A 19005-nucleotide genomic window follows, 5' to 3' on the forward strand; every position below is an offset into this window, starting at 1 on the left:
GAATATCTTGAAAGTTAGAGAAATTAGGAAGGAGATCAGATCAGAAATTAAAAAAGCCAAAGTAAAATACAAGGATAAGGTAGAGGCGGAGATGGGTAGCAATAACTTAAGGGTGGCCTGGGCAGGCATGAAACACATGACTGGTCACTGTTACAGTGACTGTAATAAGATAAGTCTTCCTGGTTTTAGTTCAGACTCTCAGTTAGCAAGTAGAGAAGCTTATAGACCCTCTACAATTTGCATACAGGCCTCGTAGACGTGTTGATGATGCAGTGGTCACTCTGTTGAACTTCCTTTATCGCCATCTTGATGGCGCCAAAGCTCATGCTCAGCTCTTATTTATTGATTTTTCTTCAGCTTTTAATACTATCCAGCCACATCTTTTAGCTGATAAACTTCTTAACCAGTTTACACTTGATCTTAATCTCGTTGGTTGGGTTTTAAACTTTTTAACTGACAGATCTCAGTGTGTGAGAGTGAACGGCTGTTTTTCCAAACAGCTGAACTCTTCCACTGGCTCACCGCAAGGTTGTTGTCTCTCTCCTCTACTGTATATTTTGTACACTAATGACTGTCGCAGTACACAGGCCAACAGGCATTTCATTAAATACGCAGATGACACAGTCATTGTAAGCCTCCTTCATGGTGAAGAGGATTCCCATGGGCCTGTTGTGGATGAGTTTGTTTCGTGGTGTGATCAGTCCTTCTTAATGATCAGCACCTTGAAAACCAAGGACATGGTTATTGACTTCAGGGAGACATCCCCTCATCCTGCGCTAACAGTGGTAAATGTGCAGCCATTGAACTGGTGGACAGTTATAAGTATTTGGGGGTTGTTCTTGATAAAGCTCTGTGCTTTGAGTCACATCTTGCTGCTACAGTGAAAAAGGTTCAACAAAGACTTTTTAAGGAGGTTGAGAGGTTTCAATGTTTCATCTGCAATGATGACTCGTTTTTTATAAAAGTTTTATTGAATCTGTTTTAACTTTCTGTATCATTGCTTGGTACGGTAATATGTCTCTGAATAATAAGACCAGACTTAACAACCTGGTTAAAGTGGCTGGTAAGATTTCAGGGAGGTCTCAGGTCCAGCTTGTGGACTTTTATAACAGGCATGTGCTGAGGAAGGCGACCTCTGTCATGTTGTGTTCAGATCATCCTCTCTTTAATGATTTTCAACTGCTTCCATCAGGTCGTCGTTATAAAGTGCCTGCAGTGAAGACAAAGAGACATAGATTGTCTTTTGTACCTACTGCTATTATCATAGTTAATAACACTGAACCATAAGTGTTGTTGCCATTGCACATTGTACTTTTTTGATGAAAAATCTAGGTTGTTTTCTCAGGCTTATATTATATTATATTATATTATTTTGGAGTGTGTATGTGATGTGTTGGTTGCCTGTTTGTTTGTTTGTACGGACATACTGCAAATCAATTTCCCATTAGGGACAATAAAGTTACCAATAACCAATAATCATCCAGGTAAGTAAATCTCCAAAAGTTGATTCTGTTCATCTGGACGTAGCGTTTTGTGGGAGAAATGTTTCATCATCATCCAGGTGACTTCTTCAATCTCGGCTGACTGCAGGTTTCAATCTTATAAACAGTACATTTGCATAATGACTGAAACCAGCCCACTGAAGGAACAATGGGCTGGGAGGTCAGTTCCTTAATCATAATTATGCAAATTCTCATGACCATCCATTGATCAAAGCCCATTGATCAAAGCCCACTGATCAAAGCCCACTGATCAAAGCCCACTGATCAAAGCCCACTGATCAATAGCCATGAGAACCATTCACAGAGAGTTGGGGAATGGCTGCAATCACAGCATTTTAATCATTCTTTTAAAGGCTGTAGATTGGAGCCATTGCTCTAACAGTGTACAAATGTAACAGGGCTTGGTGCTGATGCTAACAGTGCTAGCTGCTTCAGCCTTTATTTACACATTATAAGCACATTTCGCTTATTTTAAACAGTATATAAAACAGCTAGTACTGCTGGGACGTTATATTTTCACAAGCTAACATGAGCCAATCAGTGAGATGTCTAGCCATGACAGTTGTATGTTGCTGTGAGAAGAGTCGGGCTACATACAGTGATGATAGTGTTAGCCATGTTAGCATTTAGCTTCTATGTTTTTATAGTTTACACTTCTTGTTTATTGCTAGCTGCTCTGTTTAGTTGCTTTAGGGTTTCTTAGTTTACTTTTCCTGCATTATTTTGGTAGTTATCGTGCTTGGTGTCATAAGTTCAGTTTGACTTCCTGACATTGTCTACATTAGTTTCAGCTGTGGAAGGATTTATTGAGTGTTTTCTATTTCTTCCATTTGAACAATAGTGGTGCACTCTATGCTTGTAGCTGCTGTGTGCTACGTTCTTCTGTCAAACAAGATGGCGCCTGTGTTTGGCTTTGCCACCGCTGCAGCTTGCTGGAGGCAACAATGTAGTTTTTCACTGTCGTCAATCATTTTTTGTAATGTCATTTTTGCTCTTTTGAGTTCTGACTTAATTTCTGCTGCTTTAAATTATGATTGGGAGATACTGTTAACCCTTTAAGGCCGGTCAGAGTGGGAACGCTCAGTTTTGCGTAACTATTTTTAAATGCCTGTAGATCGGCAACCACACAAGCTAGTGCAATAATTTTTATTTTTGCATGTGAAACCGGAGTTGTACTTACATCTTATGTATCCAGCTTATCCTAGGTCACCGTTTCCTTCCACACATAGCTTTGCAAAAGTTGCATGAAAAGCACTTGCAGCAACAAAAAAGTAATATTCCAGAAACACGCTTTGCCAATCCGATCAGATGTTCATAGCACTTCCTACGTTGGAATAGATGTCAGCCCAAACTATCGTATGTCCGCCATTACCTGCCCGAAACCTGAAGTGATGTCGTTTTTGCGAAAATTCTAGTTGTTTGTTTGTTTGTTTTTTTTACCTTGAAGCCTACACTGGTGTTTTTAAAAGTCATGTTTGAGTTTACCCTTTCAGTATAGTTTCTGGGAGGCTTAGAACTCAAATTACACAGTTGGAAATAGTTTATTTTGATGCACTGAAGTTTTTCTTGCAAATTCACATGGTAGTATTTATTTTAGTTTTTCATGCAGTATATACAATTTGGTGTATCTCAAAAATTTTGCTGTATATGTATATATGTATATGTAGTTACTATGGACTGAATGCATACATATTATTAAAATTTGGGCTATAACGGTTGTATTGATGTATAGCAACTTGAACTGCTCCCCAAAATGGCACTACAGCAGTGGTTCCCAAACTTTTTTTGCTGGGCCCCCCTTTGTTTTACACGAAAAACGTTCGCCTCCCCCCCGGCGCGTGAACAGCACACACACGCACTAACACATCCTCCAACCACACACGCCCATATTTTGCTCCATTGCGGTTTATTTCACACCTCTAACATTTAGTAAACAATTAAGCAAATACAAGTAATCTGCAATAAATTACAGGTAGTAAGAAAATAAACTACTAAATCTTTTACGCTACGTCCGCACCTACACTGGTATTTTTGAAAACGCAGCTGTTTCATCCAAACAGTGTTTCAAATCACCAAAAACTGAGATTTTTTTAAAACTCCTTTTTTGCGGACGAGGAATACAGAGTTCATCTGGCAACGTCAAAGGTTGCGCCTTTTTTCACGTCACGTTATTGTTTATGTGAGATGAATTGCAGAATGGCAGACAGAGACAAAATACTGTTACTCTGAGTATCTGCAGGTTTCACACGCAGTTACTGTCCCTCCATTTACAAAGGCGTCACGGGTAGTTGTTTTTTCTTCTTCTGTAATACTAATCAACATTGCTGTCAATACATTTTCAAAAAATGCCTCTCTGTGCAAAATGGGTTCAAAAACATAAACAGCTGTGGGATCCTGTTTGTCTGTGATTTGAATCGAGGGAACAAATCGTGGCAGGATCAGCCTGATGTTATTTGTATCCCGCTGTAACTTTACTCTATAAAGAGCAAACATCTCCAAAATGTCAGGAGTAGTTAGTCACTACAACAAGTGTTTGTGAACTAAAAATTAAGAATGTGGGATCCTGTTTGTCCATGATTGGAAGAGCCCAGCGCTGCTTCCGACGCAGGGACCTACCTCAGCACCTGTGCAGGTGAAGCCAAAGGGCAGATTTGCTTCACCATATTTTCTAGTCTTTGGCTTAGAATGAAGTTGGTTTGGAAACATATTCAGCGATGCTTCATCTCCTGCTTTGCGTTTCTGTGGGCGCCGTGCTAGCAGTGTTCAAGCGTTTTGTTCCCCTCCCTTTTCATACCGCGCCCCCCCTGCCATGGCTCTGCGCCCCCCCTAGGGGGCGGGCACCACAGTTTGGGAAGGTCTGCACTACAGCATGTAAAAATCTAAAGATAAGCTCTGGCAGACTTGGTTCTATGGTAGGTCTTAAAGGGTTTAACATCAAAGATTCAGTGGAGAGCTACTGTAACAGCTGAACAGAAAAACTCTTCCTCCCCTGGTGTGCTACTCTTCACAACCCGCAGGACTTTCACCCTCAAGAGATGGAAAAGGGGAACGAGGGCCGACGTCCAGGTGAAACTGAGAAGCTACCAGAGGCTAGCTTCTTGGCTGTGGGGAGAATCCTGGTGCCTGCGTCCACTTCCTCTCCTGACATTTAGTTAATATGTTACGCCGGTGACTGGGACCTGGGCTCTGTGGCTCAGAAGCAGTTTTTCTCACGGTGTGTCCGTCAAACGTTCACTGTTTTTATTGATAACAGCTATGTCTGCTCATCGATCATTGCTTCCCCCAGCTCTGGAGTCGCTGCCCTGCCCAGCAGGTCCACAGGTCTGCATTGTCTTTATTTCAAGTGCCGCTGCAGTCAGCTGTTGATTTTGCAGATCGACCGTCATCAACTCGGTTGGCCCCGCTTAACGTTCGCTCCATAACAAACAAATCATTTATTCTAAGCGATCTCTTTATTAAAGAGTCTCTAGATTTCATGTGTCTGACTGAGACGTGGCAGCAAAATAAGAATTATGTCCAATGTTCCCTCTAATGTTTCATGTGTCTGAGCGAACACACAAACTCCCTGAGCGGTCCCTTGGATCACGGGATCACGTTGTCATTAACGTGGCTTCACTCTACATCAACCAAAACACCGGTGTCGGCACATGAGGACGCTGTCATAGCCCGTCAGCGACGTTGATTAGCTGCGTATATACGAATGTGAATCATTGGCTGGACTATGGGATAAGGCGGCATCGTTCTAAATACTGGAGCAGCCAGTCACTGACTAACACTGCAAAGCAGAATTGTTAACGTATTTATTTTAATTTCAATTCAGGTTAGTATTTAGTATTTAGTATTTAGTATTTATTTATTTATTGTCATTGTCAAGAACAATGAAATTGCGTTTGGGGCTTCCATACAACCCCCCAAAAAAGAAGAAAATAATAAATACCCCTTAAAACCCAAGTGTACATATTTAACCCAGTGTGACTCCAATGCAATAAGACAATCCTTAGCAACAACATGAGAACATGACAAGTAATGTTCGTAGAAAATCAGACAAAGACCTGAGAAACATGACAAAGTACAACAATGCAACCCATTCAATATTATTGTACTGTGAGATATGATATCAGATATGATAGTTATCTATTTAAGAAGGAGGGGGGGCAGGAGGGGGAAGAGAATAAAGATATGATGCACCAATGCAGACCAGTTCATTGCTATTAAGAAGTTGGATATGGTTATTGTCCGTGAGAGGGGGGCAGAGAGTTCAAGAGCCTCACAGCCTGTTAGATATCTTTTTGTGCGCAATGCAGATACTCTGTGTGCAGAGAGCGTGTCAGCGGATTGCGCCCGTGCGCAGCTTAGAGGGAACATTGATTATGTCCACTTGAATGAAATCTGCCCGGCTGGCTGCTCCGTCATCTGAACTCTGCGTCTTTTAGGACGTGGTGGAGGACTCGCTGTTGTTTACCAGGACAGATTCACATGCAGTCTGATGACCTCGGACTCCTTTTCTGCATTTGAGTCACAGATGATGGTCAGTTCTCTAAAAACCAGTTATTGTATTTTATTCTACCTGATGGGGTCTTTCTAACTGAATTGAATGACCTTCTGACATCCATCATTTCATTGGAGAAGGTTGGGAGATTTGAGCCGTCATATTGATGAAGCATCCTGTAACACTGCTGCTGAGCTCATCACTGTCACTGAGTCTTTTAACTTTAGGCAGCATGTTTCTGGCCCCACACATACAAAGGGTCACACACTGGATCTTGTTTTCTCCCTGGGTTTAAATATACATGATGTATGTGTGGAGGATGTCCATGTGAGTGACCATAGCTGCATATTTTTTAACTTGTTATTTTACTTGGATCCTTCATCTCCTAAACTGATGATCCAAAGGCGGATTATAAACCAAGATGCTGCTGGAAGGTTCTCTGCCATGTTTGACCCTCGCATGGCTCGTAGTGACCTCGACTCACGTATTTTATCCTTTAATGATCAATGCAAGTTGTTGGAAAGCCCACTGATAACATGTTTACATGGCTAAAATGTTATGGCTCATTCATTGATAGTATTTTCGCCATAGAAATTGTTATGTCCTATATTGTTGAACCCACCATGTCTATGCTGATGGTCTTTGAACGCACCACATACGTACTCGAGGCCATGCAGTGGCTGCTAGTCTGTGTTCTCAGTATTTTTATGTGTCAGTTCCAGTTTTAGAGCTCTAAAGTGCAGCTATCGTGTTAGGAATATGTTAGGAATAGACAGGAACACTGAGAATTTTTTAACATGAACTGTGAACTATGGCGGAAGTCAAGCACTTGAAGCTGTGAGCATGAAGTGGGCTCTGTGGTAGGTTTCCGGAAATGGGTCTTGGTTGATGGTAATCTGAGTCACTGTAACAGAGGTAGAGCAGCATCAGAAAGATCACTGGTGGAGGTTACAGTAAGTGAACGAGGTTATCTTCAATGTCTTATTTGGGGTTTCTGTAGCTCAGGAGGTAAAGCTGGTCTGATCTGACCTACTGATCAGAAGGTTGGTGGTTCGATCCCTGGCTCCTCCAGTCTGCATGTCAAGTATCCTTGGGCAAGATACTAACCCCAACTTGCTCTCCGATGCATCCATCAGAGTATGAATGTGCGTGAATGTACTTAGAAAGCACTAAGTTCAGATAAAGTGTTTGTGAGGATGGGTGTGATTGGGTGGATGTGGCATGTTGTATAGAGCGCTTTGAGTACTCCGGGAGAGTAGAAAAATGCTATATAAGAATCAGTCCATTTACCATTTACTTGTCAGCAGTCGGAAAGCAACTTGGGGAAGGCAGGTGGTGAGGTCTGGGTGAGTACTTGTTAGCTTTGAATCCAGGCAAAGTGGTCCAGTAAGTCTAAGAGACGAAAGGCATTAATGTGGCTGTGAGTGAATCAAGAAGACCAGCATCCAGGAAAACGTGACTGAACTGCAAGGGTGAGTAGATGATCCGAGGATTAGGAGGTTAGCAGAGTTATTGGGAGTGCTGATGTTATATTCAGCCTAGTAGATTACTGTCAGGTGTGGACAATGGACAGGCTGACCAGGCTTCACCCAAAGGCAGAAACCAGAGTCTAGTGGGAAACCACCGCCGCTCACACAGACCATGACAGCAGCATGCCCCCCCCCCCCCCCCCCCCCCCCAAAGCATTCTCTTTCACTTGGCATCATTTACCTCTCCCTTCTCCAATTTCTGATGTGTCCACCTTTGCAATGATAACTGTGATCAGGGTGAACCAAAAAGGTGCCGTGGTGAACAGATACTTAAGTTTGGTGAATGCAGTTTCAGCTTTGGGGGACCAGATGCATGCTGAGACTTGAGTGGTGCAGCTACCTGACTATAGTTGAAAATGAACAGTCTATAAAAATTTGCTATTCCCAAAACCCATTGGAGATGCTTCTTGAATCTACAATGGGTACAAGGGGTAGGCCACTCTGTTAAAGCTTTCACATTTGCCAGATCAGTCTTCACCTGCCCCCGTGCCAAAATGTAACTGAAAAAAGTTATTGATGAGGAATGGAATTCACACTTTTTTGCTTTGACATAAGGTTTATTCTCCAGCAAACGTTGGAAAAATAGCATGGACATGAGACTGATGTTCCTCGCAGGTTTTGGGAAAAATGAGGATATCATCCAGATACACCAATACGAACCTGTCAAGGAATTCCCGGAGGACATCGTTAACTAATCTTGAAACATTGCGGGAGCATTAGTTAACCCAGGCGGCATGACCAAATACTCGTAGTCCCCCAATGGCATGTTTAAAACGGTCTTCCACTTGTCTCCCTGATTGATCTGGAAAAAGTGGTAAGCGTTGCGGATGTGGGGTTTTGTAAACCCAGTGGCACTGTGAAATGGCCTGAAAGCAGAGCTAATGAGGTAATAGGTACTTATTCTTGATGGTAATATCACTGAGGCCCCTGAAGTAAATGCATGGCCAGAGAGAGCCATCCTTTTTCCCCACAAAAAAGAAGTTCCAACTTGAGATGACAATCGTTGGATTATGCCTGCACCGAGGGATTCCTTAATGTACTTTTCCATAGCCGCACACTCAGGTCTAAGCAGGTTATACAGCCAGCTAGAAGGCCGGGTGGAGCCAGAGAGTAGTTCTATGGTGCTGTCCTGTGGTTTGTGAGGTGGCAGTGAAAGCGCTTTACTTTTGCTAAATACTTCCTGAAGATCATGACATTTGGTGGGGACAGAGGAGAGATCTAAAACAGTCTCAGTGTTGGTTGATGGTTCCACAGGTTCCGGTGGACGGGCGGAAACAAGGCAATTTGAATGACAGAACAGACTCTAACTGATTACCCTCTGACCTGACCAGTCTAAGTGGGGGTTATGTAATTCTAGCCAAGGAAACCCGAGTATGAGTGGTTTGTGAGGTGCATGAAAAGCAAAAAAGGTAAGTGTTTTCTTGTGATTGCCAGGGGTGACAGGCTCTGTGCGCTGAGTTATGTGAGGGGACACTCGGTTATTTAATGACTTAGTGGGAATGGGCGGATTAAGGGGGCATAGAGGGATGTTTAACTGTCTCGCTAACTCAGACTCCATGAGGTTCTAATTGAACAAGAGCCTGAAAGGTCTGGTTAACTAGAACAGAGAGTTGGAGTTGCAATCTGGGTTTTTATGTTTGTGTGAGTATCCTCCACCCTTATCCCTGAACTTTCCAGTGGGCAGACCCTGGTGTGGAATCGAAAACAGACAGGTTCATCACGAGAAGCAAGCTGATCTTTCATGGTTTGATTTAATGACTGAAAAACATACAGCGGACGGTGGTTAGCACTGTTGCCGCACAGCAAGAAGGTCCTGAGCAAAAGTCTTTACAAACTCAACCAGGAAATCATCATGCGAGCAGAAAGAAAGAGGATGAGCAGATAGGTAAGCAAGAGAAACCCGCCAGCGTCCCAGGTTTCCAGAGAAGGTTCAGGTTCTAGGTACCTGAAATGGGATGTAATTCAATTCAATTTTATTTATATAGCGCCAAATCACAACAGTCACCTCAATGCGCTTTATATTGTACAGTAGATCGTACAGTAATAGATACAGAGGAAAAACCCAACAATCATATGACCCCCTATGAGCAAACACTTTGGCGACAGTGGGAAGGAAAAACTCCCTTTTAACAGGAAGAAATTTTTGGTGTCAAAGTCAAAGCACAGATCCACCCAGTCTCTGTATTTCAGCTTATTTCCTTTATACACACATTTAACAGGAACAGTTTCAGACAGCTAGTGTTTACCTGACATTACCTGCGTACCTCACAGTTTGCAGGTAATGGGCATAATAATTACTGAACAGAGACATCCTGCTGTGAACTTTGTTGCTGTGGATCTAAAATGTAAAAATACATCTGAGAAGATTTCTAATCATGATTTTATGAGCCCCCAAAGTTTGATTCTGTTCATCTGGACTTAGCGCTCTCAGCGGGAGAAACATTTTGTCACTCATCAAGATGACTTCTTCAGGCTCAGCTGACTGCAGCTTTCCCCAATCTTATAAAGAGTACATCTGCATAATGACTCAAACCTAATGGTCAAGGAACTGACCTCCCAGCCTTATTGTTCCTTCAGTGGGCTGGTTTCAGTCATTATGCAAATGTACTTTTTATAGGGTTGGAAACCAGAAGTCAGCTGAGACTGACGAAGTCACCTGGATGAGTGACGAAATGTTTCTCCCACTGAAAGCGCTACGTCCAGATGAACAGAATCAACTTTTGGGATTTACTAACCTGGATGATTGAGCATGGATCAAGACGGGTTTTTATGAGGTATACAGTTTCTTATAATTTCTAAACCAGAAGGTTGAGGAGATGGAGCTCATGATAACTGGCTACTGCCCTTCAGCGTGCTTTATGAAATCATCCAATCAAAATAAAGTTGGCCTTTAGGGAGAGCGGGGCTTTAAAGGGGAATGAGCCAAAGCAGCTTTTAGACAGAAAATGAAATGAGAGTCCAGGATGTGATACATTATTTATAACTACATTTACAGTAATCACACATATTAGAATTAATAAAGTGACCAGCAGTACTGTAGTAAGTGTAATACTGCAGTACTCACAGGCCTGTGCCAGCAGACACTGAACTACTGTCACTAAATCAACCTGGTCTTCACTGGTTTCCATTTACATACATTGGAATAATTGTGTTTAATTTGAAATATTTTTCTTCTGTTACACTTAAATTCTTGAACATTTTTTTATTTAATTGTGCATTGTAGTGTACTCATTTGTACACATTTGATTACTTAGATTCAACATATAAAGAGATTTTATTTGATAATAAATATTATTGTTTTGTTGTTCTTGTTATTTTTTTCAGGCTGAGCAGCTGTAAGCTGTCAGAGAAAGTCTGTACAGATTTGTTGTCAGTGGTCAGCTCCCAGTCCTGTAGTCTGAGAGAGCTGGACTTGAGTACCGACAGCCTGAAGGCTTCAGCAGTAAAGCTTCTGTCTGCTGCAGTGGAGAGTCCACACGCCAAACTGAATATTCTGAGGTCTGACCGATTTGTATTCTTTTTTCTTTTGTTTGTTTGTTTTGTTTTGTTTTTAACTGAGAAAATAAATCCAGCAATTTAAACAGTAGAGGTAAACTTGATCAATTTACTGTTGTTTCGTACCACATCTGCTCAGCATAAAACAACAAGGATTCTTAAAATATAAGATTAGTTATTGCACCCTGATTACACTTTAACATCAGTCTTTGTTCATGTTTTCATTTTCAGACTCAACGTCTGTGAACTTCTAGCGGAAAACTGTGAAGCTGTGTCCTCAATGCTCAGCTCTCAGTCCTCTACTCTGACAGAGCTGGACCTGAGTATCAAAAATGTGCAGGATTCAGGAGTGAAGATTCTGTCTGCTGGACTACAAAGTTTAAACTGTAAACTAAATACTCTGAGGTCAGATCAATTGACATTTTGTTTTTTTTAAATGAACCAATTAAACATTTTATTCAAGGCTTCCGGTTCCGGCGCTCGTGGGGATGGACACCTAGTACGAGAGCTCTCGACTGAAACTTATTAAAACTGCCCCAAGTAAATTAATACACTATCTAAGTGCACATAAAGAGGAAAAAGGGGTTTAAATGATGTCCAGAAAGAACAAAATAGCTAAGAAGTTAACGTTTGAAAACGTGGAAGATGGCAATGTGCAGCTAACAGAAGGGGCTAACGTTAGCCCCTATAGGGCTAGCCGAGGCCACTCTCCCACTCCTAGCCGCGAGGATTCTGGGACAGAAGATGAGGTTGACCCAGCAAGTTTGACGCTGATACTGAAAGAACTGAGAGGCGTTGGGAAAGAGGTGAAAGAATTTCGAAAAGACACGAAAGCGCAACTGGTGGAAATAAGGGGTGAGTTGGATAAAGCCAATGCGCGGCTTAATGATGTGGAAACCAGGGTTGCAGAACACAAAGATAAGCTCCAGAACACAGACGAGATTTTGTCTGAGATACTAACAATGCAATTCAATGTTATTTATATAGCGCCAAATCACAACAAAAGTCACCTCAAGGCACTTCATAAATACAGAGAAAAACCCAACAATCACATGACCCCCTATGAACAAGCACTTTGGCGACAGTGGGAAGGAAAAACTCCCTTTTAACAGAAAGAAACCTCTGGCAGAACCAGGCTCAGGGAGGGGCGGGGCCATTTGCTGTGATTGGTTGGAGTGAGAGAAGGAAGACAGGATAAAGACATGCTGTGGAAGAGAGACAGAGGTTAATAACACATATGATTCAATGCAGAGAGGTCTGTTAACACATAGTGAGTGAGAAAGGTGACTGGAAAGGAAAAACTCAATGCATCATGGGAATCCCCGGCAGCCTACGTCTATTGCAGCATAACTAAGGGAGGATTCAGGGTCACCTGGCCCAGCCCTAACTATATGCTTTAGCAAAAAGGAAAGTTTGAAGCTGATCTTCAAAGTAGAGAGGGCGTCTGTCTCCTGAACTCAAACTGGGAGCTGCTTCCACACCCAGTCCAACATAGCCAGGCTTTCTTTGCTGCTTTGACAAAACCTCAAATCCCAGTCAGAGATGATGAGCATCATCACAGTGATGATCATTTCTCTATTAACCCAGGCTTTCTGCTTCAGGATCTGTGCACGCTCAGAAAACAAGGAGACCTTTAAACATAATTTCACTAAATGGATGGATTGAGCTCAGCCTACAGATGAACTGGTGCCAGAGATCATAAAGAACATCAAACAGTCAAATTCAACACTTTAATGGAAATATGAGATTAATCTTAAAAGTAGAGATAGTGTCTGTCTCCTGAATCCAAACTGGAAGCTGGTTCCACAGAAGAGGGGCCTGAAAACTGAAGGCTCTGCCTCCCATTCTACTTTCAAATACTCTAGGAACAACAAGTAGGCCTGCAGTGTGAGAGCGAAGTGCTCTAATGGGGTGATATGGTACTACAAGGTCATTAAGATAAGATTGGGCCTGATTATTTAAGATCTTGTATGTGAGGAGCAGGATTTTGAATTCAATTCTGGATTTAACAGGAAGCCAATGAAGGGAAGCCAATACAGGAGAAATCTGCTCTCTCTTTCTAGTCCCTGTCAGGACTCTTGCTGCAGCATTTTGGATTAGCTGAAGGCTTTTCAGGGAGTTTTTTGGACATCCTGATAATAACGAATTACAATAGTCCAGCCTGGAAGTAATAAATGCATGAACTAGTTTTTCAGCGTCACTCTGAGACAGGATATTTCTAACTTTAGAGATGTTGCGCAAATGGAAGAAAGCATGCAGGAAAAGTTTCAAACAAAACTAACATCACTGGATGCTTACTCGAGGAGGGAGTCGCTCAGACTGTACAGGGTGCCGGAGGGAGAAGAATCGGGAGCTCCATCTATGGCCCACTTTGTGGAGAAGCTACTCCGGGAGAATCTCGCCATCCCACCATCAACACCGTTACAAATTCAGAGAGCACACAGAGTGTTATCATTACTCCCTCCGGACAGCTCCCAACCCAGATCGATCCTGGTAAAATTCCTGTGCTTCACGGTTAAAGAAGAAGTGCTGAGGCTCGCTTGGCAAAAGAAAGGTTTTATGCTGAATTCCAGCAAGATCAACCTCGACCACGATTACCCCCCTGAGATCATGGCTATGAGGAAGGAGTATGCAGAGGCACGAAAGGTCCTAAAAGAGAAGAATGTACGGTTTAGGACCCTCTACTCAGCGCGCCTTAAGGTTTTTTTTGAAGAAGGAGTGAAAACCTACAACACGGTGGAGGAGGCAACGGCTGACCTGGCGAGTCGGGGCCTGCCGGTAAAGGTGATTACACCACCGGCAACCCCCAGAGAAAAACTACAAAGATGCCCGCTGTGGCGGGGAGTTGGTGGTCGGCGTCCGCGTCAGATCCGAGGAGCTGCGGGATATAGAGAGAAGCTGCAAGTATACAGACGTGAAGAGAACGAATTTAATGTTATGTATTAGCTATGGACAACATGGTGAAATATGGTTACTGTCGAGCTAAAATGGGTGGGGCTTCTCGTGCTGTGAGTGACGTCACAGTGGAAAGCCCCCTAACTCAGGGAGTAATAAGGGGTTTCCCTTCAAGTTGTGAGGGTGTCAGTGGAAGTGCTCCACTGTCAGAAGCCAGCTTAGGAGCTTTCAAGCTCCAGTTATGTTCAAATGTTTTCAGTTCATTCCTAACTTTTTTCACTTGTTACTGTTTTAAGAGGGGGTTGCCTGCTGCTATTGAGTTTATGCACTGTGGTAACTTAATATATCTTTATGGGAAGTGAGTCAGTGAAAGTAATCTCTTTTAATGTTAACGGGGTTCTGAACGTGATTAAGATGAATAAGATACTGTCCAAACTAAGGAAGGAGAAGGCCCAGATTGCATTACTTCAGGAGACACACATGAACCAAGTAGATCACTTGAGATTGAAAAGAAAGGGTTTTAAATATGTATTCTCCTCTTCCGTTAAGTCCAAACACAAGAGGGGTGTGGCTACACTTATCTCTGGTACACTTAACTATGAACATATCTAAGAACTCTGTGACGAGGAAGGCAGATTGGTTAGAATAACAGAATGGATAGAGGGGTCTGAAATCACAATTTTAAATGTTTATGCTCCCCCCGGGAGCGATTGGCTATTCTATAGGAATAGGTTTGATTTATTGGTGGATTCTCAGGGGATAGTTGTCTGTGGGGGGGTTTTAACTTTAGACTTGACCCTAAACTAGACTCCTCCTCCCCAACCAACCAGGTAACAGCACTTACTAGAAAAGTCAATTCCTATATGGTAGAGATGGGGATAATAGATGTATGGAGGGACCGCTATGCATCTACCAGAAATTTCACTCATTACTCTGGTTCCTTTAAAGTGTATGCAAGGCTGGACTACTTTTTTATGTTTAAAGTTGATAGGTTTAGGGTCAAAGACTGTGACATATTAACAAGAGATCTATCTGACCACAGTCCTATCTCTCTATCTTTGCAGGTGGCTAGGAAAAAATGTACCACACTGTGGAAATTGTTATCGCACCTTAATGATCCTGCCATAGTTTCCAAATTAAAGGTAGACATTAAAGAATTTCTAGATGTTAATGACACAGGAGCGGTATCTCCAGCTATTCTTTGGGATACTGTGGGATCTGTGGGATACACAAAATGCTAAAAATCTTCAGGTGGGTTGCTTTCGACTCGGATTTTATTCCAAACAGACACGACTCTAACTTTGAAGCATGGATATCCTATGGCCTTACGACATTCCTCTCTCTTACTCATAGAAATATTGTGCTCAGATTTGAGGCCTTACGGGACGATCACAACCTGACAAAATACAACTTTCATAGAAACTTACAGCTGAGATCATATATTGATCATGAATGCAAACTGTCCGACTTCAATGATGCTGAGTCGCATTTTTTCCTCATCCTGAAAAATGCCACAACCATGACCCCTACTAAATCTATTTCTAAACTATACAAAGCCCTCTCTAGTGCCAGCAAGGATAATACTTTATACACTAAGGATAAATGGGAAAGGGAATCAGGGATTGCTATTTCTGTGGGGGAGTGGGAAAATGTTTTGTACTGCCAGTGGTCCACGTCCAGTTCTATGAGCTGGAAGGAACATGGCTGGAAGAATATTATTAGGTACTTCAAGACTCCATATCAGGAGAGGTACAAAGGGACTTATATGCAATGCTGGAGACAATGCGGCTCGACTGTTGCTAACCATTTTCATGTCTTTTGGGACTGTCTGTCACGAGCTGAAAGCAGGGACTCAAGCGCAGAGCAGGTTGATGTCTCAGAACACGATTTATTTACACACCCGTGCAATAATATATACAGTGACGGGAAATTCAGGGTTCCAGGGGATTAGGGGAAGGCTCTCTCTCTCTCACGCTCGCTCACGTCCTCACACACGTTCGTACCGCGGGGAGGTCACAGGTCCGGGAAGATAAGCTGGAACAGGGAAAGGGAGACATCAATCACAAATCACGAAGGCATAAAGGTGTAAGACCACGGGAGCTGGAAAGGTAGACTAACGTCAGTAGCGCAATCATCCCGCGATGAGAGGATCTGGGGAGAGGGTTTTTACTAGACAGATCGCCCACCAGCACCCTCTCAATCACTGGCGAGCGCGCCCTTTTGCCAGCGTCGGGCACGAGGAGACAGAGTGACCCTTACGGCCACAATAGACGCACTCACCGGCGGCCAGACGGCGCTGGCGCTCTGCAGGCGTTAGCCGCGAGTGTCCAAGCTGCATGGGCTCCTCCTCATCACCGGCGTCAGAGTCGCGCGGCCCGCGGCCGGCTGGAGAGGCCCCGTGATAATCCAGTGATTCCTGTCCCGTCCGTGTGTGCGCGCTCCGGTGTGCACGTACTCTGTCATCCAGCCGAACGCACAGGGTCATAAGCGCGTCTAGGGAAGAAGGCAGTTCACGAAGCATCAGTTCTTTCTTTATGTCTTCGTTAACATTAGAAAGCAAAGTACTTTTTAAAGCCTCCTCCCCCCACTCTGTCTGTTCAGCTAAGGTGAAGAAGTCAATAGAGAAATCAGCCAAACTCCGCTTGCCTTGTTTGAGCGCGAGCAGGCGCTGGCCGGCTGTGAGCGTGGTGGATTTTCTATCGAAGACGCCTTTGAACTTATCCAAAAAGTCAGAATACGTTATGTCAGGGTTGGCGTGAAGCACAGCTTGAGCCCAAATCAGAGCCCGATCCTGGAGTAGTTGAACTATATATGCAATCTTAGCACCATCGTTAGAAAAAGCTTGCGGTTGCTGACGAAACTGAAGGGCACATTGAGTGAGGAAGCCAGCACATTTATCAATTTCTCCGGAGAAAGCTTTCGGTGTGGGTAGAAATCTGTTAGCTTGGGAAGGTGAAGAAGCAGGAGGTGTGGCACTTACTGCTGAGGCCGAGGCTTCCTGGAGAGGAGCGGCGGCAGGTGGAATTGCCGGCAGGGGTGTTCGTTGGGCCACAGCCTGCGTGAGAGCAGCGAGCTCGCCACGGAGATGAACAAACATCTGTTCGTGTCGCTCCAGCATTGTGGCCAGGGTGGCGAGAGTGGGAGTGGAGGCCGCCGAGTCTGCTGAGTCCATTTCCTGGCGGGATGATTCTGTCACGAGCTGAAAGCAGGGACTCAAGCGCAGAGCAGGTTGATGTCTCAGAACACGATTTATTTACACACCCGTGCAATAATATATACAGTGACGGGAAATTCAGGGTTCCAGGGGATTAGGGGAAGGCTCTCTCTCTCTCACGCTCGCTCACGTCCTCACACACGTTCGTACCGCGGGGAGGTCACAGGTCCGGGAAGATAAGCTGGAACAGGGAAAGGGAGACATCAATCACAAATCACGAAGGCATAAAGGTGTAAGACCACGGGAGCTGGAAAGGTAGACTAACGTCAGTAGCGCAATCATCCCGCGATGAGAGGATCTGTGACCCAGCCTCAAATAGAAGACGGATAATCAGCTGATCGCCAACAGCTGTGAGAGCCAAGGGCGGGAGCCAGCTGTGAGCTCCGCCCAGGCAGAGAGATAGGGGGAGAAAGAGAGAAAAAACACAAGTGTAGCCTTGTGAGGCCGGCTGGGCAGGCACGGGGACCATGACAGTACCCCCCCCTCAACGGGAGCCTCCCGGCGACCCACCAGGCTTACCTGGATGCCTGCGATGGAAGTCCCGAAGCATATTCCCGTCCAGAATAGCCGCCCGAGGCACCCAGGAACGTTCCTCTAGCCCGTAGCCCTCCCAATCCACCAGGTACTGAAAACCCCTGCCGCGGCGCCGGGAGTCCATGATGCGGGAGATGTCATAGACCAGCTGACCACCCACAAGCCGGGGGGGCGGCGGGGGCCTGGCAGGAGGACACAGCGGGCTGGAGAGCACCGGCTTGACCTGGGACACATGGAAAACATTGTGAATCCGCATGGTACGAGGCAGCTTGAGGCGAACGGACACAGGGTTGACAATGGAGTCTATGGGAAAGGGGCCAATGAACTGAGGTGACAGCTTCTTAGACTCCGTCCGCAACGGCACAAAACGGGTAGACAGCCATACCTGTTGACCGATGGAGTATTCAGGGGCCGGCGTCCGGTGACGGTCAGCGAGGGCTTTGTTGCGCTCCTTAGTGCGGAGTAGAGCGGCCCGAGTAGCACGCCAGGCCCGGCGGCACCTGCGGAGGTGAGCCTGAACAGAGGGGACAGAGTGCGCACCTTCGATAGCTGGGAGCAGGGGTGGTTGGTAGCCCAGGGATGCCTCAAAGGGTGACCTGCCCGTGGCGGCGGAGGTGTGGCTGTTGTGGGCGTACTCGATCCATGGCAGCTGTTCACTCCAGGTCGATTGATTGTGGGAGGCAACACACCGGAGGGCAGCTTCCAACTCCTGGTTAGCCCGTTCGGACTGTCCGTTGCTCTGTGGGTGGAAACCAGAAGAGAGGCTGACCTTGGCCCCCAATGCGGTGCAAAACTCCTTCCATACTCGGGAAGTGAACTGTGGTCCCCTGTCCGAGACAATGTCCTCGGGGATCCCATGGAGCCTGAACACATGTGAGGCGAGGAGCCGAGCCGTCTCCAGAGCCGTAGGGAGTTTAGGAAGGGCGACAAAGTGTGCGGCCTTAGAGAAACGGTCGATGATAGTTAGTATGGCGGTGTAACCTGCAGAAGGAGGCAGTCCAGTGATGAAGTCCAGCGCGATGTGTGACCATGGTCGAGCCGGCGTAGGGAGAGGTAGAAGATGGCCCGACGGAGGTTGGTTTGACCGCTTGTTCTGGGCGCAGGCGGGGCAGGCGGTCACAAACTCCCTGGCATCCCTCGCCATGGTGGGCCACCAGAAGTAGCGTCGAAGGAAGGACAGGGTACGGAAGACCCCGGGGTGGCATGAGAAACGGGCAGTGTGAGCCCACTGGAGTACCTGGGAGCGGACCGCCGAAGGGACGAAGAGGCGGCCCGTTGGGCCGGTCCCAGGATCCGGTTCAGTCTCTTGTGCCTCCTGAATGAGGGATTCAATCTCCCAGGAAACGG

General features: G+C 45.0%; 1 protein-coding gene across 1 annotated transcript in view; it reads left to right on the forward strand.

Annotated features, from left to right (window-relative positions):
* The first annotated feature begins 6802 nt into the window (after nt 1-6802).
* The window catches only part of LOC146679720 (uncharacterized), a 39137-nt gene continuing 26934 nt past the window's right edge, over nt 6803-19005 (forward strand). Inside the window, exons 1-3 of the mRNA XM_085450421.1 lie at nt 6803-6828; nt 10845-11018; nt 11247-11420. Coding sequence (XP_085306547.1) covers nt 6803-6828; nt 10845-11018; nt 11247-11420 — 374 coding nt within the window. The remainder of the gene's footprint in view (nt 6829-10844; nt 11019-11246; nt 11421-19005) is intronic.

Source organism: Copadichromis virginalis, unplaced genomic scaffold (assembly GCF_057382275.1).
Source record: "Copadichromis virginalis isolate Kocher_CV1m ecotype Utaka unplaced genomic scaffold, C_Virginalis_male_GT1.1 unmapped_scaffold_1, whole genome shotgun sequence".
Taxonomy (NCBI): Eukaryota; Metazoa; Chordata; class Actinopteri; order Cichliformes; family Cichlidae; genus Copadichromis; species Copadichromis virginalis.